Source organism: Drosophila biarmipes, chromosome 3L (assembly GCF_025231255.1).
Source record: "Drosophila biarmipes strain raj3 chromosome 3L, RU_DBia_V1.1, whole genome shotgun sequence".
In the NCBI taxonomy this organism is placed as follows: Eukaryota; Metazoa; Arthropoda; class Insecta; order Diptera; family Drosophilidae; genus Drosophila; species Drosophila biarmipes.
This window is the reverse complement of record NC_066613.1, coordinates 5,548,342-5,570,036: the sequence shown is the minus strand read 5'-3', so window position 1 is coordinate 5,570,036 and position 21,695 is coordinate 5,548,342. Positions and strand designations below refer to the sequence as shown.

Genomic DNA, 21,695 nt, shown 5'->3' with positions numbered 1-21,695 from the left:
ATGTAAGGTACCATCAGTGATTTTGATAAGAATTTATGTCTTGCGATAATATATAAACAGCAGCGCTTAATAGAGCAGGCAACGATACAATTTTTAGAAAAAAGAACACGTAAGTAATAAGGAGTTTTAGTCTTGACAACAAAAGAACACCAAACATAAAAATGGTAGTGAAAAACTTACTAGAACATTTATTTTAATAAAATAAAAAGACATGATCAATCAATCTTAATAATAGTTCTTATAAGACCAGTAAGATCTACCAACTTCAAACACTGGATAAAATGTATTCGCTTTATAGGGAAATCGATTCCATTTAATATGTGAACAACAATAAACCCAAGGTTCTCAGTAAGAATATTGTCTGCTAAATGTATATATTAAATATATAAATGTAATGGGGATTTTCCTAATTGCTACGTGTATTGCCCGCACTTGGTCCATCATCAGTCTTGCTTTTGGGCGGCCGGCTTTGTTGCCTGCCCCCGATTCTCATCATTTTCACTTATAGTCCACTGGTATTGCTGGTCATCAGGATAAACGGAATAAGAGCATCCATCTGCATTTGACCCACCAAGTTGGCAAAGAACAGCTCCTCCATGGCCTCCGCATCCAGGCTGCTCAGTGGAAGTATTCGAGCCACCAAAACATTAAAGCGCTCTTCGCCGCCTCCAATGCCCGCCTGCCGTCTCAAACTGGACAAGGCGTGGAGTTGGACTCTTCGGACATATCCTTTCAACGACCTCTCCTTGCGCTGCTGCAAGAGCGAGGGATTAAACAGCAATATTAGTCGCAGTAAGCCAAACTCCAGATCCGTGACCTCCAGGGGCTGGAGCTCCTGGACAAAGTCGTGCAAACTCCTGGTGAGATTAGCCATTTTCGAGATCTTTAGCGGTTCGATCTTATCGATATCCGCCAATTGGCGGGTGCTCTGTATAAACTGCCCGATAATGGTGGGTACCGACAACTGGCCCTGACATTGAGCCAAAGCAATAGCCATCAGAGCTGGCCAGGCTCCCCTTAGAAGCTTAACTTGACAGTGGGCGTCCAATTGATCGAAAACGGGAACCTTTCGAAGGGTATGGATGGTGAGAAAGATAATCCTTGAGCCCGTTTCGCATACGTAATGAATATTCAAATACGAGTGAACCAATGTTGGCGGTTGTACATGAAAGGCACACTGCACGTCGGTGAGAAGATCCTGTTCAAAGACAGCCTCATTGACCACAAAATCGCCGGTACCACTTCGATTACCACCGCACTCAAAGTCCAGGTCCATGTGCTCCAGTTCGGTATCGGCGGCATCCTCGGTGCCACTGTCCTCCGCCTCTGAGTCGCATTCGGGCTTGACACTCAGACTGCCACTCCTCTCCAGCTGGTTTTGGATGGGCTGCAGTATCTGCAGTCCCTTGTGGATCACACGCATGTCCAGCGAACTCTGGATAAGGCCCATTGTCGAGGTGGTGGGAAGGGTGGTGGGTGCCTCTCCGGCGTTAAAGTTAAGGTGCTGCGAGTTGTTATTACTGGCGCTGTTGGCCAGCAGCTGCAGGCACAGCGTGCTACTGTTGTCCATGGAGTCGTCCTCCTCATCCTCAGGATCTGCCTTTGTAATATCTGGAGAATAGTTGCCGCTCTGCTGCTGCTGTTGCTGTTGTTGCTGCTGCTGTTGGGTGGCAAACACTGAAAAATGAAATCCAGCTGGTTAGGTTAGCAATAAAATATAAGTGGAAAGGACACCCTTACTAGAGACTTTAAAGCCTTTTTAATGCCTGGTACTCTAAGGTAGGGCTTAAGCTTTATAAATTCTTTAAAAAAAGTTTTTTTGCCCAAAACTATGGAAGTTGCGATAACTTAATTTAACTTACTCAACGTCTGCGTTAGTTCCGCGAAATTAAGGCCCATTGGGAATATATTCTCCGTCAAGTTGAAGGGCGTTGCTGGCGTGCTGTGCACGGGGGGCGTGGCCGCGGCCTCGGCCTTGACATTGTGGCCCTTGCCACGCGCCTGCTGATAGCCGGACTTGCCGGAGAGGTAGGTTGCGGAACTACCTCCACCACCGGATGTGGATGAGCCGCCCGCTGCGGCCATGATCCCCTCCTTCCTGTCGACAATCGGCTTCCTCTCGTGCTGCACAGCTGTGAATCAAAGTTGCGGAGAACGGAAAGCAATTAAATAGAGCAAGAAGTACAATCAAGATGCGGTTTGATGATTTTCCAGGCAAGGTGATGGTGATGGTGAGTAAGTGGGTGAGTTGGTTAGTGTGTGTGCTGGTGGGGAATCTTTTGTGCCCCCGCAGCTGCAGGTGTAAGATGATGAACAAGTAATTGCAGTGGATATTCATGTAAGAAAATCTAACGTTGGCAATGCAATTCGTTTCGCGGGATGGTCATGAGGTAGATTTAACTGGTCCTAACTGTTTAACACCTTTGGCGATTTCATTATCTTGAAAATATATAATTATAAAAATATATATTTCTAAATTTAAGGAAATTTTAATTTTTAATCTCTCTTTCATAGAAAGGCAACCAACACCACTTTGGTTAAGGAAGAAAAGTTGTAGAAAAAAAAGTTTGTAGCTTATACAAATGTTTGTCGGATAAAAAAGTTTTAGTAAAATAAAGATCACTTGGAAACTAAGATAATATTTAATTATGCATAAAACACTCCTGATTAACTCCTTTACACCGAACATCTCCTGAATTCTTGGATTCACTGCTGTAGCCTGCTGAAGCACGTAAACTCTGGCCACGCCAGAGATTGGAAATAGCTTGAGACGACGACTTAAACGAAAATTACAATCACTTCGCATGCCGCTGGCCAGGCACTTCTGCAGCCTGCAGAACTGGCACCGGTTTCGGTGGTGTTTGGTGACCTCGCAGTTCATGGCCCCGCGACACTGGTAGCCCAGCTGCTTCCGGATCGAACGCTTGAAGAAGCCCTTGCAGCCCTCGCAGCTGATCGCCCCGTAGTGCCGCCCTGAGGCCCGATCCCCGCAGACCAGGCACAGCTCCACGCTCAACGTGGCGGATGCTCCGGCTCCCAATCCCACGCCTCCTCCGAGCGGAGTGCCTCCAGACGTTCCGCCTCCTCCAATCAAGGGCATCGCTCGGCTTTCTGAAAGGTCAGAGGCCAATGGCAGTGTCAGAATGGGTTCCAAGGTGCAATGACTCGGGTGACTGGACTCACCTTCGCTTTTGATGAACGCCTCAACCTTAACGCCGTCCATTGTCGCTACAACAGCCGGCAAAACAATAGTCGTTGGCTGCAAAAGTACTGGAAAGCAAATTGGGTTTGGTTTTAAAGGTTTAAAATGTATCTTTTTTGAGAATAATGAATGAACTAAACTAAGGATTAGGTGTAAAGTCAGTAGCCAGTAGAACTTGATTGGTTTATTTTTGTTTTCATAGTAATTTAAATAAAATATTTTTAGTTTGTGTTTTTATGAGAAATGCTTTTAAGAAAACTACTAATTTACTACCTTTTATCGTTAAGTGCTTAAATTATTAATGAATAACACCCTATGATAATTTTTAAATTCATGTTTACACCCCGCGCAACAGTACAATAACTCGTTCGGCTGTTCAGTAATGACTCGATAGCTTCAAATATATGGTCTCTATTTAATTGTTTTTACTGCTACTCTCATGAACTCGACTGTTGGTGCGCTACGTTAGCTATTTTAATAGAACCCGTTTCGGCTGCATTTGTGTGCGTGTCTGCGATGTGAATGAAGTGGTCTTGCTTACCTGGCGCTCTGAAAATTCTTACTGGACCAATGCTATCACCATTCTTGCACCTTTGAAGTAACACTTGTTCGAGGCACTTGCTTCTTTGTGTATTACTCACTATTAGTTTCACTGTTTTCAGGCACTTGGGGCCTTATTGGAACCTTTTCTCGGCAGAAAAATCTCCTTGTTCCAATTGGCTTCTTAGTAGTATGACCGCAGTCGGCCTATTGCAATACACCACCCGCTTCAAAATACTATTAAGCAGTACAGCTTTTTCATAAAATATACCAAGAATATACCAGCCACTTGTTGAGCTCCGTTCAAATCGTTAATATTTTTGGCAGAATATTTTTGAACATTCATTGACACTGGATTATTTGAAAAAAATACCGTCTAGATAATGCAATTATTGAATTAAAAATAACACAGAAAACGATGTTTTTAAATTCCCATCAGACTAGTCTAGATGTTTCCCGTCCAAAACATCTTTTAGTTTAAAAACGCAGACATATTGTTTACAAAAATACAATTTAATATACAGGTGAAATTGTTACAAAAAAGGTATAACAAAGAAGGCCCTAAGAATGGATCTAGAATATTTTATTGTTTCCTTTTTCGCTTGATTTTTGGTCTTACACGACTAAGCCACAAATTGCTTACACAAATATCTAAAAGGCAGGCAGGGTGTAGGGTGAGAGAAAGAAGGGATCGGATTCTGGTCATGGGTCAGCCGAAATGGAAAACAACAAGCTCACGAACATGCACACTCCGCCTACACAGCAACGCTACAGTCTACTATTTTAATTATTTATTCTTCAGGCCCATTGCGCGTTTGGTGGCCCTTCCCAGGAAGATGCCGGTGAGGAAGACCAGGCCCGTGGCGCTCATCAATATCACAAGGAAGAATTTGCGCGCAGGCGAGGCGACCACCTGTTGCACGAGCTGCTGCACATCCTCGGGCGGCAGCGCCAGCGTGTCGTCCGCGTTCCGGAACATCTCGATGCGCCGTTGCAGTTTCTCACGGCAGTCCGCTTCCAGCGAGTTCGGCGTGTCTTTCAGCAGCGTTCTCAGGCAACTCAGTTCTAGAAGAGGGATACGGTAGTATTAGCTATTAGTATTTTCTTAATGCTAGAATATAAACAATTTTGACGTTCTCTAGACCTATAATATGGCTTAACTCACTTTAGGAGTCTGGTCGAGAATATTACAAAAATATTATACAATTATTGGAAGTTACACATGGATTGAAAGGTATTAAGATATAGCTGATACAATATATAGTGGATCTTATAAGAGATATTCGTCACAAAAGTTGATATCAGAACTTTTATTTCTTGTTTTATATATTTATTGTTAATAATATTATTATAATTTATGGCGCAAAAGTGAAGTTGTCACGAACAACATCATTATTTCCGAGATCAATGCTTACTGCATTGTAATTAATATTTCAGCTGTCAAGTGAACTTACTGCGTCCATTGCCTGCCGACACCTTAGAACAGTATCGCAGCAGATCCACGGTGCAGGCCGTTTCCAGAATGGGATCCACGTGAATGTCTGCCTTGGCTTCGGCGATCAGAGTGGCCACCTCCATCTGACACTGCCGGTTGATTATCTGCTTCTGTAGGAAGGCCGTCTTTAAGCACTCCGCCAACTGGCCATGCTCGTCGGAATCAACGTTGGCCTTGCATAGCTCCTGGATCTCCGACTTGCAAAACACTTGCAGCAGGGGATTCAACTTGTAGTTAAGGGCCTGCTCTTGCAAGATCTTTATCATCTCCTGCGCACATGGTGCGTCCAGCGCAGACTGCCTGAACTTGTCTTTGAGACAGTGAATGACCTAAGGTAAAATAATGGTATACAAATACTTAAGTAACTTGTCGAGGATAAGATAGAAGGGTTCGAAATACTGGAGTCGTCTGCTTCGATAATAGTTGAAATCCCCTTTATAGGCAGCTACCAAATACAAATTTATTGACCCGTTAACGAATACCCAATTGAATATTTCTTCAATTGGCAGGGATTGATTAACCGGATCGCAGATAAGGAAGCAATTGTGATTGCAGGTACTTTGAAAAACAAACTAGCAACTTTCGCGTTGTACTCGTCACTGCGCGACTATGCCTTCCAGAGTGGCGGCAATTCTCGGTTCAGTCTTCGTACAAAGTCGAATCAGTCGGGTCTGATGCGTAGACGCGGCGTATACGTGATGCTGACGCTGTGCGGTGTGCTGACCGCCGCGCTAGGCGCTTCGTTTGTGATACTCCTCACTGGGGGCCGGGGTGCAGATGCATCCGACGCACCAACCGTGACGGTGGAACTGTCTAACGGGCAGGGGGCAGTTCTTGGGAACTACGGGCTCACAGCGTGGACGGACCAAACGTTCATGCAGTTTCGTGGCATTCCCTTTGCCGAACCACCAACGGAGGAACTGCGCTTTCGGGTAAGTCAGTTAATACGGCGTCAGCATAACAGCCATAAAGCTAAATGAAATATTTGCAAAAGTCAAGAAAAGTAGGTCAAGCAGAAGAAAAAAGTATATGTATGTACTATAAAATGGTCAATAAAGACTTATATAATTTAAAAACAGATTATGGATCTTGATTCCATAAAATTGATTTCCCAATTAAAAATCGTTTTTTGCAAGCTAAGTTTTTCGAAATTGCTACGAATTCCATCAAAAGCACAGCTTAATCGTAACCGTAACACATATTTTTGCCCGTTTTCGTTCAGGTTCCAGCTTCGAAACTATTTTTTTCTCCTAACTATCTGTGATTTCGAGTGATATTGACATTTAGGTCTGGCGTCGTTTTCAGTGATAAGCGGGTTTATGACAAAATGAAAACGATTTCTTTTCTATATTACGACTACCAGCCACCTGTGGCGCGATTTCCCTGGACTGGCACCCTAAACGCACTGAACTTCGGACAGCGCTGCCCAGTGATAACGAATCTGGATGGACTGTTGTCTGATGCTGAACTGGAAGATTGCCTCAACCTGTCGGTATACACTAAAAATGTGAGTAAGGGTAAGTCATTAGTAAGACTTGATGACAATCCTAATCAAGTTATGATAACAGCAAAGACCACATGGGGCTCTAGGGGTTAAGGTTTCATCTTAAAACTATTCTGACTCTAGACAAGTAAAATACCTAATTCTCTTGTTAAATCGCTATTGTAGCTTTCTGGCAGCCAGCCTGTAATGTTCTACATTTATGGCGGAGGCTACTACAATGGCTCCGCGGAGGATCATCCGCCTAACTATATCCTGGAGAAGGATGTTGTGCTAGTTGTTCCACAGTACCGAGTGGGAGCGCTCGGGTGGTTGTCGACGTACACGGAGGACCTTCCTGGAAACGCTCCCATTGCAGATATCCTAATGGCCCTCGATTGGGTGCAACTGCACATTAACCGGTTTGGCGGAGACCCCCAGAGGGTGACTATTTTTGGACAGAGTGCCGGAGCTGGAGTAGCCAGCTCTTTGTTGTTGAGTCCAAAAACTGGCGATCACCTTTTCAAGCGAGCAATTGTGCAGTCAGGTTCGATCTTCGCCAAATGGGCTATCAACAAGGACCCAAGGACGCAATCGCAACGGATTTGTGCTCGGCTAGGCTGTTCCCGCTGTGAGGAGCAGGATCCCCTCGTTGAGTGCTTGCAAAAAACAAAAGTTCAAGACATTCTGAAAGCCACGACCTCGGAATCTTTTTCGCCTGTTGTGGGAGATTTGCAGGGTATTCTGCCGCAGCACCCACGAGAGCTGGTGAAGAGCTATCGCAGACAGACTCCCCTGCTGACAGGATTCACTCAACACGATGGTTCCTTCGTGCTAGCAAGTGAGGACAATAAAGCCTTAAGTTGGCATTTCAAGATTAAAAATGTTATGTTAATTAGGTTATTATGATGCCCTGGCTGCAAAGGTCTCTAATGTGAGTTCGTTGAGCGTTCGTCAGTTTTCCCAGGGTATCAGTGACATGGTTAATGATACATCGGGACTTTCCGACAACATTTTGAATCGGTTGCTTTTCAAGCCCCAGATACTCAACAGTCATGATCACAATGCTGCAGTTCCCTCTTACTTCGACGTAAGTGTTTAGTATGCCCAAAAAATGATATCTTTTCTATAACATTTTTTGTACAGCTGACATCGGCAATATTTATGAAGTCACCTGTGATAACCCTAGCCACACAAATCTACACCCTACAACCCAACACTCCGGTTTATCTCTATAGTTTTGACTACGAGGGCAAGTACACTCGATTTGGATATGAGTTCGGCAACTCACACTATCCTTTTAATGGAGGAGTTCACCACTCAAACGATAACATCTACCTGTTTTCCACCCATCCCCTAGAGGGACAGGACGCTCAGATGGCACACAAAATGGTAGAAGTGTGGACTTCGTTTGCCATCAATGGTATCCCTGGCGAACTAAGTCCCCTGACCAGTGCAAGTGGGCCTTATAATCAACTTAATTTGGAGGTAACCAAAGGTGAAGATTTATTGGAAACCCTGACGGCCTCAATTGACGACCCCGACAGTGGGAGACTTCAACGGGAAGATATGGAGTTTTAGCCATATGCCATTAGAAAGAAATGGTTTAAAAGGGTCTGTTCTTCAATTAAATGGAGAAAAGGAGGAATCCCTCAATTAAGTAACCGAAAAAAGACAAAACCCCTCTTTTTATTATCAGTATGATGTACAAAAATCTGTCCGTCTGCTTTCAGACCCGGATATAGGAATTTAGCTCATTGACAGTGTTGCGGTAGTTCTTCCACTCACCTTTCCATTAAGTTCCTCATTCGGCAGAGCACTGGCCACAATGTTGGAGCAGTACCGATCTATGTTTTTGCCGCACGCGCTTTGCAGCGAGGGGTTGAACCGGAAATCTGTATTCTGCTCGATCATTCGATTAACCACCACCAAGTGGCACCGCTGATCGAACTGCGTATCATCCTTGTACGTCTTGAGGCAATCCAGCAGTTTTGCCGAATCGGTGCTGGGACAGAACTTGTAGATCATCTCCTTGCACGTCGTGAGAAGGGTGTAGTCAGTCCCGCTGTCGCCCAACTCTGACTTTTTTACCATAAAGATGGCATGATGACAGTTCTTGCCCAAACTGGGCGTCTTCCTTATAAGGCACTCCAGGGCCTGCAATCCATATATTAAAGTTAATATTCGATATTGATGTAAAGGTGTTCTGGTTTGAGTGTGGGATGAGTTCAGGAAAAGCCATAATGATTACAGTTTTTAGGGCGTGAATAAGCTTTTATGAATTATCAACAAAGCACTTAATCATTATTTACCATCCCCAGTGTTTCGGCGTTTAGTGCTTAAGGATGAGTTAGATAACTTGCTTTTTCATTCACCTGACCGGGACCCTTTTCCTTCTCGCAAAACAGCTCCAGCTCACGCTTGCAGGCGTTGGCCAGCTTGGGGTCCAGCTGAATGCTCTCGCGCTGCTGGTACAGTTGGGCCTTCACCTGGTGACGGCACTCCTTGGGGATCTGGTGACGTTGCGCCTTGATCGTGTCGTTGCGCATTACCTCGCTGAGGCATGCCACCACCTCGTTTTTGGTGGCGCTTGAGGAGCAGAAGCGCTGGACGTACGGTCTGCACGCTTCCTTGAACTTGGTGGTGAAGTGAAAGCTCTTAAGCGAGATAATCTGGAAGTGCTCGATGGCGGCCCTGCATCGGAGATCCTTTCGTAGATCAGCGTCGTTTTTGTGGGCTATAAGACAGTCCATCATGTCGCCTGGCATGTAACATATATATTGTTAATTAAATTAGTAAATAAAATATCTTCTATAACATTAATTACCATTATCTTTTCCGCTCTTGAGTATGGAAGAACAGTGCTGCTCCATGGCCTCGCCACAGACGTTCATAATAACGGGGTTCAGTTCCACGTGAGCGGCCTCTTCCTCCGTGTACTTCACCACCACCGCCTTGCATTCCGAGTGCAGTTGGTCCATGTTCTTTTGCAGACACTCCATTTCAGTACCCTTTTCAGTGCAGTCAGAGCAGAATGCCGAGAGATCATTGAGGCAGTAATCTTCTACCTCAGGAATTAAGTCCATGGATATGGCGCGCTGTCGCATTACACGTTTTACCTCCTTGAAGCAATCCTTCCTCAAGGTTTGATGCTCGTCCTCGCTGAAGGCCATGCGGTGCAGGCAGGGCAGGATCATGGGTCCCCTTTCCGGATCCATTTGTATGTTCTGTGCATCATCCCATTGTTTCTTTGCTCGGCAGTACTTTACTGCATCGTCGCGACAGTGTTTGTACAGTTGTGGGTCCAACTTGAAGTCTCTGGCCACGAAGTATTCTATAATGAGAAGCGCCTGCTCACATTCAGGAAGCATGACGGGGGTGCCTATATGCTCCACCAGACAGCTCATGACTCGGGCGTCGCCTCCCTGCACATCCTTGCAGGCCACATCCACCACTGGCTTGCAGGCGCGTCGCAGCACCGGGTCTACGCGCCAGTCTTCGCCGGCATCACTGGCCTTGATAAGGGTTTCCAGTCCCCGCTGGCACTGCGCTGTTACTCGTCGCTGTTGGCGCCTGGCTTTGACATGCTCCAGCAGGCAGTGGATGATCTCGCCACCAGTACTCGTCATGCCATTCACCAGCTGCGCCTTGTGTTCATCCGGACAAAATTTGGGTATATCATCCGCACAGTCGTTGAGAAGCTCCGGTGACAGCTGATAGTCCGTCATCAGCATGCGTCGGTGGTCAGTCAGCTCGGTGAGACAAGCGGGCGCTAGCTTGGTCCCGTTCTTGGACACTGACTCCAGGCAAAGCAGGATCTGGGCCAACCGAACATGTTTGTCTTCGGAGACGCCACGTCGGCAGTGGAACAGTTTAATGTCGTCCTTGCAGGCTTTGGCCAGACCGTGGGACACCCGATAGTCGCGGCCCATCTGCTGATCCCTCAGAGTAATTTGCGAGGCGCACTGGGGCGACATCGAAGGGTGGTTCTTGTGCCGCATCAGGCACTTAAATCCGCCAGCGGTGCCTGACTTCTCCTGAAAGAAAAAAATCAATGTTAATATTAATTTTTATGCCTAGAAGATGTTTTTCTATTTATTGTTATTATTTATTTCTCAAAAAGAATTCATTTCATAGCAGACTTCGCCACAGCCACACAATAAAGAACATTTTTTCAGATAATTTCAAATAAGTTCCATTAATTTACTCTAATCTTATCAACAGTGTTCCTTTGTGAGCCAGTTCAGGAAATGATTCTCATTGCTTCCCTACCTGACCTCTTACTATTAATTATTGGGCACTTCTGTGCTTCCTTATCTTTAAGCTTTTAAGTGTTGTTTCTAGGCGTACAGTTTTATTTGTGGCTTCACTCACCTGCGAACACAAGGACGACAAATCCTCTTTGCAGACCCGAAAGAGCTCTAGCATTCCGCGCTGCAGCTCAATGGAGTTTATGGCAGCCTGGCAGATGGGTTCAAGGCTGGACTTGGCCTCACTCGCCTGGAGACACTGCACTGTGCCCAGCTGCGACAGCACAGAGTCCAGATGGTCAATGTTGAGCCGGCCGCACTTTTGCTCCTCCACAACCGATCCACAGGCGGTGTAGAACTCATCCACGGCACTGTAGTCCTGACCCAAGGACTCGTGGGCCCTCCTCAGGTGCTGATGGCAGGCGTTGTTCTGCGGCAGCTTCAGCCGCTGCTGTTCCAGGCAGCTCCACAGATGCACGGCGTTCAAGCAGCTCTCTAGCCTGGACCGCTCCGCGGGACAGTAGGAGGGCAGGAAGCTGCTCTCCATCCAGGCGGGCAACTGCAATTGGCGCTGCTGCAGCCACAGGGCATGTTGGCAGGCCTCCGGGAGGTCCTCCAGCTGGCTAGAGCTGAAGGTAAGTGCGCACTCCAGCATGGACAGGTTGTCCGTGGACTTGTGGTGCGTGCAGAGCTTTTTGAGGTCCTGGCACTCGGCCAGGTCGACGATGCTGTGCACGGCTTTTGCGTTGTCTACGTCAACGGCGGCCCGACGGATGCGTAGCAGCGAATCTCCGGCCGAGGAGGCCGTGGCCAGCATGGAAACCAACAGCAGTTGCAGCATGTTTGCTGGGTGAGTCTATTGTCTTCTGGCTGTCTGAAAGACCGATCTTCTGCGCTCCGGTCTCAGTGGCCGGTCATCGAAAACACCTCCTCGGGTGTTTTGCTTGCGTAAGCTAATGGAGGAGCTGGGTTTCCAATCGTCGACGCGGCGATTCGATGCGCTGCTTTTGGCCGAACAACATCAGCAAAGCAAATAAATGTTTTCGAATTCCGAGTGCAGGGCCCAGCAAACAACAAGTACGTGGAAAATGGACGGCCGGTTTGCGAATCCGCCGCTCTTACGCTCTGTTCATCGCTCGGATACCTTTCCGGCAGCTCAATACCTGGCCGGCGTATTGAAGTGTTGGAGTATCGGAGGGTTGGAGAATTGCCACAGCGTCAACAGCTGCTATTGCGGCATTTAAAGCTGATATAAAACGAATTCTTTTTGCGAGAAATCCACGGCAAGGGCGTCGGAGGGGGGTCGTACAGTACGGGCACATTATTTTACTCCGCCGACCCAATCAGAAAATAAATACTAAGTCACCGAAAAATACCGGCAGGTAGATGGTCGCCTATCGATAACATTGGACCCTAACGGATTTTTGAACTAGAAACTCAAAAACGTTGATGAGAACTGGGATAAATAGTAATATATAGTAAGTAGAAACTTCACCCTGTCTTTTCCATAATCCTTTACTCGTGCGCCGTGTGAACCCGGCACTGCTGTTTCCTTGCCTATATTTTTATGCAAACCGGTAACAAGTTATAACAAAAACCTCCAAACCTTATCGAGTAAAGACGTGCTATCGGCAGAACTTCGCGAGTACCAGCAGTTACAAGAACAAAGTTCTACCAAAAAATCACATCGCAACCGCACAAGTGCGCTGTGCAGCGGGCGTGAGCCCAGGGTCAACAACAATGCCCCTACCACCGGACTTAGACTTGCCCGCTGAGTCCACAAAGACAGCAATAGAACCGAACTTACGGTCACCAGAAATTTGAAAAAGGTTCACCATTCGTCATTAAAAAGGTAATTGACTTCACCTGCGGTGCCGAAGTGGAGTCAACCCAGACACTTAATTTGTTAAGGCTTACTCAATTCCACAACTTCACGTTTTCCGTAACTGAGCATGAAACTTTACGAGAGTCTATGTTCGTCCACATATTCCACGCCCGATGCAATGGCGCAACTGCCTAAAGTTTGGACACCCGACCAAAGCCTGTAGAAGCCCCAAAACCTGCACCAATTGTTCCGCAGGAGCTCACACCACAGATGACACCGAATGCGACAAGCCAAAGCTTTGCATAAACTGCAAATATGACATAAACAACGAGTTCAAGCACAGCCCACTAGATAAAACATGCCCCACTTTCATCAAACAGAAGGAAATCACCACAATAAAAACCCTACAAAAAGTCGAGCACAAAACTGAAACTAGGATTTATAGCAAGCGCCACATCCCCCAATCTACCCCGTACTCCAGGATAGCATCCGCCCATCAACCTACGACCACAGGAAATAAAGAACCTATCAACTCTACCACCAAACGCCATATAAGGACACACAACGACATCGTAGGTCACCACCCACCACTTCTTCCAATCCGTTGTCGAAGAAATGGGTACGGAATTTGCAACAGACGAGGTACTCGACTATAGCGTTCTTCCTTGCTATGATTATAGTGGTATTATAATGAAACTGTAATGGACACAAAAAAAACAAACGACTTTCAGATACCCGTTACTCAGGTTAAGGGAGCCAATGGGAAATGGAGATGTGTAGCCAGCAAAGCGGTATTTTAAGGCGCCACCTACCGGCTTTATCAGTATATGCTATGTGGGCGGCACACAGATTTTAGCGTTTAAACCGTGTGTGGGCGTAAGAGTGGGCGTGGTACATATTTTTTGTGTCAATCGACAGGTATTAATGAGACAAACACAATTAAGTTAAAATTTTGATCCTATCGTAATAACGCACTACAGACTTTCGCGGACTGTGGGCGTGGCACAAACACGTGAAACAAACTTGCGCTGCGCAGGAAGCCCAGGAATCTGCATGCCAAGTCTGCCTGTCCTAGCTCTTATAGTTTCCGAAATCTCAGCGTTCATACGGACAGACAGACGGGCAGACGGACATGGCTACATCGACTCGTCTAGTGATCCTGATCAAGAATATATATACTTTATGGGGTCGGAAACGCTTCCATTTACCTGTTACATACTTTCCGACGACTCTAGTATACCCTTTTACTCTACGGCTAACGGGTAATTATTGTGGATCCCAGGACACACAAAAATTACCGGAATCGTCACAGCTGACGCAGCTGCCAACACTTCTCATCTTTATGGGAAAAAAACTTCAGAACACTACCAACTTATTAACCCCAACAAACTGTCATTAAAAAAGAACAACATCGAACCAAACAGCGTTAACCGTCAGGACTTGGTTAAGTTTTTAGAATTAAGGATGGGACAGAAGCAGTACCGCAATGTGGACGCTGTAAGACAAAAGTTTTCCAATGTCCTGTTTACCTGACAGAAAGAAACAAGTTCCTATCCTCAACCCCGTCTGAACTCCTTACTGCTAACACCTTAAATATCCCAGCTTCCCCGAAATTCCAAACGCAATAAATTTATTCCACCTTATATGAGAATTAAAAATGTAAATAATTATAAAATAAGCGTAGCCTAAGGCCTCAGTAGCTATAGCTATAATACAAAAAAGGTATTCGGCACATTTTTTCGGCCAACCCTGATAGAGGATTTAGAAAAGTTTTAGAAAAATCAAAAATGTGAAAAATAATTGCATAATTTTAGAAAATTATTTTTATTATTATTATTATTATTTTGTTACCCAATCGTTGTTAATCCCCGTGTTAGCGGGAATTTCCTTCTTCTACTTATAATAGTTGGCCCCAGGACTGGACCCCAGGACAGCGTGTCGAGTTTTTTTTTTTGAAACTCCAAATATTGAATTCTTTTTAAGACTTTGAAGTGAAAAATAAAAATTTTCAAAGTGCTGAACAGATTTAGTAAACTTTATTCACTTATTTATGAGATGAACTAATATCTTATGCGAGTATAGTTAGTTGATCTACAGCAAAAACATTTTAAGTTTCCTTTCCTTTAAGTATCCTTTTTCGAAAAATCAAATCTTTTAGACAAAAATCAAAATCTGAAAAGAAACCTAAAGTACATTTTGAATTTAAAAAAGTAATATACAAAAGTAAGAAACCTCGTAAGTAAGAAAAGTAATGGTATTTCACTGAGATCAAATATCTTTAAAATTATGTAAAAAAAGAAAAAACAAAAGTAAAAAACGAAAAAATAAGTAATGCAGAGTAATTTCAAAACAAAACAAAGAATTACATTTCTGGAATCCATTGGTTTTTGCTGGCAAAAACAAGCTTGTTAACCGTAGTTGGTTTAAGAGACCATCCAACGGTAGTCACAGCGCAGTGCCTTACCTTGCTGAGAATATCCTTCAGTTTTTTGTACATATCGTCTTACATATTTGTCAATAAGACATAATTTAATGTCCTTCTGCTGGGTAAATTGTATTGCGGGTCCAGCCAGTAGACAAAATTGCGAAATCCTGCGTCTTCCACAATACTGTAGTGATCATCGAAATAAGGGCCTTGTCCAGCAAAGCCATTTTCGAATATTTTCTATGGATTAGCATCGAAAAAATCCTTAATCGTTCTTACTGCTTTTGGAACGCTGAGCACAGGATGAACCCGGATGAGCCCGCTTCAAATGATTGCATAGATTTCTTGTTTTGCCACAGGCTTTGTAAACAAGCCCACATGTGAGGCATTTGGCTGATCCACTTTCCAATCGTTTAAAAAGATTCCAGACATTAGACTTTGAACATTTCCGCTTGGGCTCATTTTATTCAGGTGAACCTTTCTCGCCATCCGATCCCTTATCAATTCCCAAAAAATCAATAAGATAATGTATCAATTTACAATGTATAATAATGTATAATACTTGTCCATTTTACTCCGAATCTCCGATCCACCATCACACAACAATTCTAAGGAAATGTAAAAATTATTATTTAAATATATTTAAATATATTTAATCATTTTAAATCATAATTCTAATTAACTTACCCTTACTTGCAAGTTTTCCTCCTCTTTGCTCACAGTGATTTTTTTCTTATGGTTCCGATACATCGATTCGATCGATGATGCATCGACCGAAGAAATCGATTTAGTCGTGTTGACATCGATTTTTTCCGGCTCTATTTTTTGAGGGCAGAGCGTAAATCTCCTATCGATTGCTTGCGTTCGCTTACGTTTCACGTCAAACACTTCGATGTTTTTCAACACATCTTCTATCTCGCTTTTTACTGACACTTACGGTTGCTTGCGTTCTTACGTTTGTTACGTTCTCCACCCCTCAAATTCGGTTGAACTGCAAAGAAGCAAAAAATAATTCCAATTGGACCTAGGATAATAAATAAATAAAAATAAGTGTGGAATCGAAATAGTAAATCAGAAATAAGACTAGCACCTGTGGTTCTCGGTTAAAATCGCAATTTCGTACGACGCAATCGGTTTAAGCGCGAGTTTCAGTTCCCCTGCCACTCGAGGCTCACACCTTAAAACTTGTTTTGAGTTTACCAAGTGGAGCGAGGTGTTCGTGCGTTTGTGTATACATACAAACAAATGTAAAAGTCTTCAGAAATTCCAACGCAACCCAAGAACTGCACTGCAGAACTGCAGAACCCTTGCGTTTGTAGTCGGAGATATTAAATGATATAATTTAATTGCGAGAACTGGTAACGAATCACAGCCACTCAAAATGGGTAAGTTGGCAAACGGTTTCACTTTATACATAAATTGACGTATCTCTGATAAGTAAAAACTTCACAAAGGTTGTAACTCTGGTAGATTAATAAATTATCTTGGCGTGTCCCGAATTCTGGTTGTGATGCAGTTTAAGTCGAACTACTGTTGTATATTTTGTTTACAAACAAAGGATCTGCAAGTTCTAGCTTCTGGGCGACTACACTCAAGTCGAACTATTGCTTGCTTGTATTTCGTAGTTACACACTCACAGAGGTTGCAGCCATAAGATTGATATGTGGCTTCGTCCTAAATTCTTAACTATTTTTTTGACGTTCAAATATTCATACACCCAGAAAAAATAAAAGAGATGACCTTAAAATTTTAAAATAGGCTAATAGTCCATTTTTAGGTCATACACTGCCCAAAAGGGTACCATTTTGTACTTTTGCCACACTTTTAGGGACATCGTGGGCCGAAAAAATATAGCATTTTACCTAAAAATATTTTACTGCTAAAAACGTTTTAAACTAAATATTTGTATCATATATTGGATGTTGGACCCAACCAAAATAAATTGTATCTTCTGCTTCTATTATGGAGGTCTATTTTAATAAAAATTTTTGGAGCCTTAATTACTACATTGAATATTTTGGGCCATATGTGTCCTAAAAATGGGGTACTTCTTAAACAAATTTTGTATTTTCACTTATGATAGTAATACAAATTATTTATTTTATTTGTTTTTTGATAATAAATTGAAAAAGTCTTTTCTGTATCTAAAAAATAATACTCATTTTTATATACTATAGGATGTTTAGTTCTAGTATGTCAGATTTAACTATTAGAAAATAAAAATAAATGAATTGTGTTTAGGGCAGGACTCGAACTTCAAACCCCTACCAATAAATTTAAAGAAACTATTTTTATTACTTGAAAAATTTGTATTGAGTATTAATAATCCAATTAAAATTAAAACAAACAATTTATTTTACGTCGATTTCTGTCCTGCAGAACAAAATAAAAATTTAAGGCTAAACACATATTTTGTGTTAAATATTTCGGTTTACATTTTTATGCAAAAGGCATTCTTTTTTGCCAATTTTACCAAGAGTATCAAAGTTTGCAGAAAGACTTCCTGACTCAGTTTGTTTACGCTCCGGCAGCTGGCTTTATTTTGTTCGCAAGAGTCATTGCACGCTACCGGAATTAATGTTTGCCTCTAATGCCGAGCCTGTGCCTGTGTCTTGGTGTCATTGCCATCCCGCATTGGCATCTAGAGTAAGGCATCTGCTTCCCAAAGCCTCGGTAGCTATTTTCGCTCCGGCTGGCACAGACACCGCGGGACTTCCGGTGAGAATCTCTCAAACGCGGATGCATTTAAAGCGCTCAGGCTCTCCACTCGCTTCGCTGGCAGGATGTCATCTGGAGGCCCTTCTCCCTTGTCTAAGGTCGTTGTCCCGTCTGTCTTGTCTAGGCCTTAAGCTGCCACTAAGCACACAATTAGATACGTACTCCAGGCTCCAAAACTAAAATAAAAGCTTTCATTTCACTCCCATACACAATTGCTGTTTTTAAAACTACATATGTCGTTTTTCTATAACCAAGGCAGGCCGAATACATTCTTTACAACTGCTCCTTAAAAGGGCACTTATCTTACTTTCTTTATTAGCGTGACTTTTTGACCTGACCCAAGCACTGAACTTCCCCCAACAAGTTCAAACCAATTGTCTCATTAATTGGAGCTACGCGCTGTTGCGCACAGAAAATTATAGTCGATGATCTTTAAAAATCGTTCTTCCTTTCATGAAATAATAATGTTATGTTCTACAGGATTTTAATTTATATTCTTCCAACAAAATAATATCCCGAAATCATTGCTAGTTTCATCAAAAATATGGGACCGAAATTTATTAAATTAAAGTCAATTATGTTCGTATAAGTACAATGTTGGCTTCACAGAAAACATGAAAACAATAACGTCTTTCATCTTTTAATACCTTTTAAAGTACTTTGAGTCCGAGTATTTTTGCGCTGTGTAAAGAGAACCAGTAGGGGAACACTACGCTCTTTGGAAGAGCAGCCAGTAAGCCAGTTATCGCGGTTGTGCTCTTCCGGGGCCTGGGAACATTCGATGTCGAACGCAGCCCATTCAGGCCTTTCTTTCTGTTCTACGGAGCGCCAGTCGCAGTTCGCCGTCATTACTGTAGGAATAATTACTGGGACTCTCGATTGGGTGACGTCGGATCGCGTGTGATTCATTGTGACTGATCACTTTTGGCTAGCCTTCTTCCCATAGACAGTGTGTAACTAAAGCTCTCTGTCACTCCCAACTCCGCGAAGCGCTGTGCAGTATGCCGGGCAAGGCGAACAACCGCGACCGCATCCGGGATCCCCGCGAGGAGATCCTGCTCGAGACGAACTTCGAGGACGACGGCGGAGTCCTGACGCGCGCCTACAACGGAAACCCGTACAATCCGTCCTTGCAGAACCGTCGGCGCAACTCGTACCGCTCGGATCACTCCCTGGACAGGTACACGGAGCGCGGAGGCGAAGGTACAGTCCCGAATCCGGGTATTTTCGGAGCGAGAAGCGCATTCCGTAGTGCAGTAAATCGATTCCACTCTCACAGAACTTCGTGTACCACCTTGTGCTTATTTGCTGTACGTGAATCACTGGACCACCTGTAACCAGTCGCTGGCTCACCTGTTATCTTATCACTGTCTTTTCCGTTTATGCTTCACCAGCAACTTGTGTGTGTGTGTGTTCGCCCAAAGTGTACAAAGCACATATTTATTTCCTAAACGCTATCCATTTCTCTGGTACAGCTTAAACAACTATTCACTTTGTATACTGTACCTCTGCTGTTTCTCTTGATTTGCATCGCTCTAACGAATTTTCTCTGGATTAATATTTAATTAGCACCTCACTAACACCTTATTAAATTATTATTTTAATTGTCTTCTAGATTAACCCCCTGGGTTATTGTTCTATTGTTCTTTTAAATTGACTTCTAAGTAACGTTCCATAGCTCAACACGGACATTATATCCTTAGTCTGGCTTAAAAAAAATATAAATTCGTTGGTGTGAAAGAGCAGGATCTATCTCGATCCAATATCCACTTTTTCTTATTTGCCACGACAATGATTTCATTTATGCGACACCTTGCTTATACCTATATTGGAACACTCACTTTATGGACGAACAGAAGATGTATCGTTACTAACAGTGTTAAGCATTGGATTTAATCTTAAAAACTTAATTTCATTTTTCCAGGAGAATGCTGCCAATCATGCATGGCGCGTATTCCCTACGCCACCCTGATAGCCACTCTCATGTGCCTCCTGGGAGTCGGCATTTTCTGCTTCACGATGTACCGGGGGGCCTCCCTCACCGTTATAATGGTTGACCAGGTCTTCCACCTGCGCCTGATATGGTGGGTATTGGATTGCCACCGTCCAATTATGACATACCTCAACTCTGAACTCATTTAGGATCGAAGCGGTGCAGATGATTTTTGTTATAATTGGAGCGGGCATGGCGGCCCTCGGATTCATGATCCTATTCGTCGGATTTTTGGCCACCGGTGCCACCAGATATAAGGTCTACCGGGCGTGGCGCTCGCGAGTGGGCGGTCGGATCTCGTGCGCCGTTCTCATGGGGATCACCTACCTGCTCAACTTTGTCTGGAGCCTGATCCTGTGTTTCCTCGTAGTGGTAACCTTCATTTACACAATGTTCTGGAACATGTGCTCGAGTGTGGAGCACTCTCAAAGCTGCATTGACTTGACACAATTTCGTAAGTCCTCCTATTGAATATACACCACAAGGAGCCCACTTACGCTTCAACGATTTCAGATTTCATGTTTCCACCAAACACGAAACTCGAGGACATGAAGGTCTGCGAAAAGTATGAGATCAAGGCCTTTTGCAAAGACGGCGTGGAGAACGCTGAGGTCATGTTCATATTGGCCACCCTGTCCACCCTATTGGTCCTGCTCAGTCTGGTCCACTATCTGATGTGCCTGTCCGCCAACTACGCCCATATTCGGGACCACGAGAAGTTCCAGGAGCTGCAGGAAATCCAGAACCTTAACGAGCTGGAGTACAGCGCTACTTCGAAGGATCGATTCTAGGACATATTTCAGAAGATTCAATTTGAGCTTAAGGAGAAGTCCAGCGCTATTTGAGCGATTCGCGCCCATACAACGAACAGTGAACAAAATTCCAACGAACACCATCATGCTATAGTTAAGATTTTTTGTTAGACCTAAGATTAAAGTTTATTTCGGAGTTTGGCATGGTCGTTTAATGAGTTAGTGGCTTCAACGATTATTTATGTTCAAAAGTCCTTATATAACAAGCAGTTGTACTGAAATAATAACTGCCAACAGGAAAGATCCCACTGAAATGCTTTTATTTTCCGCACTTTTACTTACTTACTATTAAATTACTTTGCCGTCCATTAAACTAAGTTAGCCTACATTCTCATTTGTCTTTCTGTTGTTATTACCTTGCAAACAATAAATACACACAAACATGAACCACAAATGCTTATGCTCAAATTGATTCTTCTGAATTGCTGAATACATTTATTAAAATAGGAATACGTTAGTTAACCAAAACTTATTATTATATAGTGTAGTCCATCCGTGAATGATTATCTTTCTAATCTGTACAAGAATCTACTTTTAGGTGTGTATATTTCTCTATTGCATATGGAAATTGAAAGCAATACGAATCCTGCCGTAGTATTTTGAAAATGCGGTAGCAAAAGATTGGCTAAGTATAAATATATTTATCTTGTATTAAATGTAAGCGCATACGTAATATTAACAATATATTTTATACTACAGTTTTCTAACCTCACAATTATACAAGAATGGTAGGATAACATAAGATTGTTTACACGTAATCTTTTTAATATTTAATAAAATATTTGAGGTAACTCAAATTAAAAGTATTCCGAATTTAACCGGTGGATTTCGTATTATACTGGGATTTCATTTTGAATAGGAAAATCTTTAAGCTGGTTCTTTTAGAAAAAGAGCTCTGAAATGGCAAACGACTTCAGAAAGCTTACCAATATTCCCCACTCAGAGGTCTTTCATA

At 43.4% G+C, this 21,695-nt stretch overlaps 4 protein-coding genes and 2 long non-coding RNA genes across 11 annotated transcripts; 3 read left to right on the top strand and 3 right to left on the bottom strand.

Annotated features, from left to right (window-relative positions):
* Positions 1-162: 162 nt before the first annotated feature.
* Positions 163-3,953, bottom strand: LOC108030877 (nuclear hormone receptor HR78). Of its 2 annotated transcripts, none has more exons than XM_017104033.2 (5): positions 3,744-3,953; positions 3,184-3,270; positions 2,794-3,111; positions 1,863-2,132; positions 163-1,677 (listed from the first exon to the last, which is right to left on the bottom strand). In XM_017104033.2, the coding sequence occupies exons 2-5, from the start codon at positions 3,221-3,223 to the stop codon at positions 503-505; spliced, it is 1,803 nt and encodes a 600-aa protein (XP_016959522.1). In that variant the 5' UTR covers positions 3,224-3,270; positions 3,744-3,953; the 3' UTR covers positions 163-502. The 2 variants fall into 2 exon arrangements, with proteins under 2 accessions (XP_016959522.1, XP_016959523.1); XM_017104034.2 differs by having other exon boundaries at positions 2,800-3,111.
* Positions 3,954-4,185: 232 nt separating this feature from the next.
* On the top strand, positions 4,186-5,169 carry LOC127010823 (uncharacterized). The gene is made up of 3 exons (XR_007763631.1): positions 4,186-4,286; positions 4,545-4,823; positions 4,885-5,169. It is a non-coding gene; the product is annotated as an uncharacterized LOC127010823 (long non-coding RNA).
* Positions 4,237-12,277, bottom strand: LOC108030832 (Golgi apparatus protein 1). 2 transcript variants are annotated; one of them, XM_017103954.2, is made up of 6 exons: positions 11,092-12,277; positions 9,545-10,754; positions 9,081-9,478; positions 8,506-8,874; positions 5,197-5,566; positions 4,237-4,807 (listed from the first exon to the last, which is right to left on the bottom strand). In XM_017103954.2, exons 1-6 carry the CDS (start codon positions 11,806-11,808, stop codon positions 4,530-4,532), a joined length of 3,342 nt encoding a protein of 1,113 aa, XP_016959443.1. In that variant the 5' UTR covers positions 11,809-12,277; the 3' UTR covers positions 4,237-4,529. The 2 variants fall into 2 exon arrangements, with proteins under 2 accessions (XP_016959443.1, XP_016959445.1); XM_017103956.2 differs by having other exon boundaries at positions 9,093-9,478.
* On the top strand, positions 5,641-8,397 carry LOC127010822 (glutactin). Its single transcript, XM_050885982.1, has 5 exons — positions 5,641-6,169; positions 6,601-6,744; positions 6,907-7,558; positions 7,617-7,807; positions 7,864-8,397. Exons 1-5 carry the CDS (start codon positions 5,912-5,914, stop codon positions 8,296-8,298), a joined length of 1,680 nt encoding a protein of 559 aa, XP_050741939.1. The 5' UTR covers positions 5,641-5,911; the 3' UTR covers positions 8,299-8,397.
* Positions 12,278-14,753: 2,476 nt separating the features above from the next.
* On the bottom strand, positions 14,754-18,679 carry LOC122819063 (uncharacterized). Of its 3 annotated transcripts, XR_007763629.1 has the most exons (5): positions 18,583-18,679; positions 15,905-16,208; positions 15,780-15,825; positions 15,257-15,713; positions 14,754-14,976 (listed from the first exon to the last, which is right to left on the bottom strand). It is a non-coding gene; the product is annotated as an uncharacterized LOC122819063 (long non-coding RNA). The 3 variants fall into 3 exon arrangements; XR_007763630.1 differs by lacking the exon at positions 14,754-14,976 and having other exon boundaries at positions 15,001-15,713; positions 15,911-16,208; XR_006368514.2 differs by lacking the exon at positions 14,754-14,976 and having other exon boundaries at positions 15,002-15,713.
* LOC108030814 (neuronal membrane glycoprotein M6-a) lies at positions 16,186-21,553 on the top strand. Of its 2 annotated transcripts, XM_017103914.3 has the most exons (5): positions 16,186-16,602; positions 18,926-19,138; positions 19,860-20,019; positions 20,078-20,382; positions 20,442-21,553. In XM_017103914.3, the coding sequence occupies exons 1-5, from the start codon at positions 16,599-16,601 to the stop codon at positions 20,717-20,719; spliced, it is 960 nt and encodes a 319-aa protein (XP_016959403.1). In that variant the 5' UTR covers positions 16,186-16,598; the 3' UTR covers positions 20,720-21,553. The 2 variants fall into 2 exon arrangements, with proteins under 2 accessions (XP_016959403.1, XP_016959404.1); XM_017103915.3 differs by lacking the exon at positions 18,926-19,138 and having other exon boundaries at positions 16,190-16,602.
* The last annotated feature ends 142 nt before the right edge of the window (positions 21,554-21,695 follow it).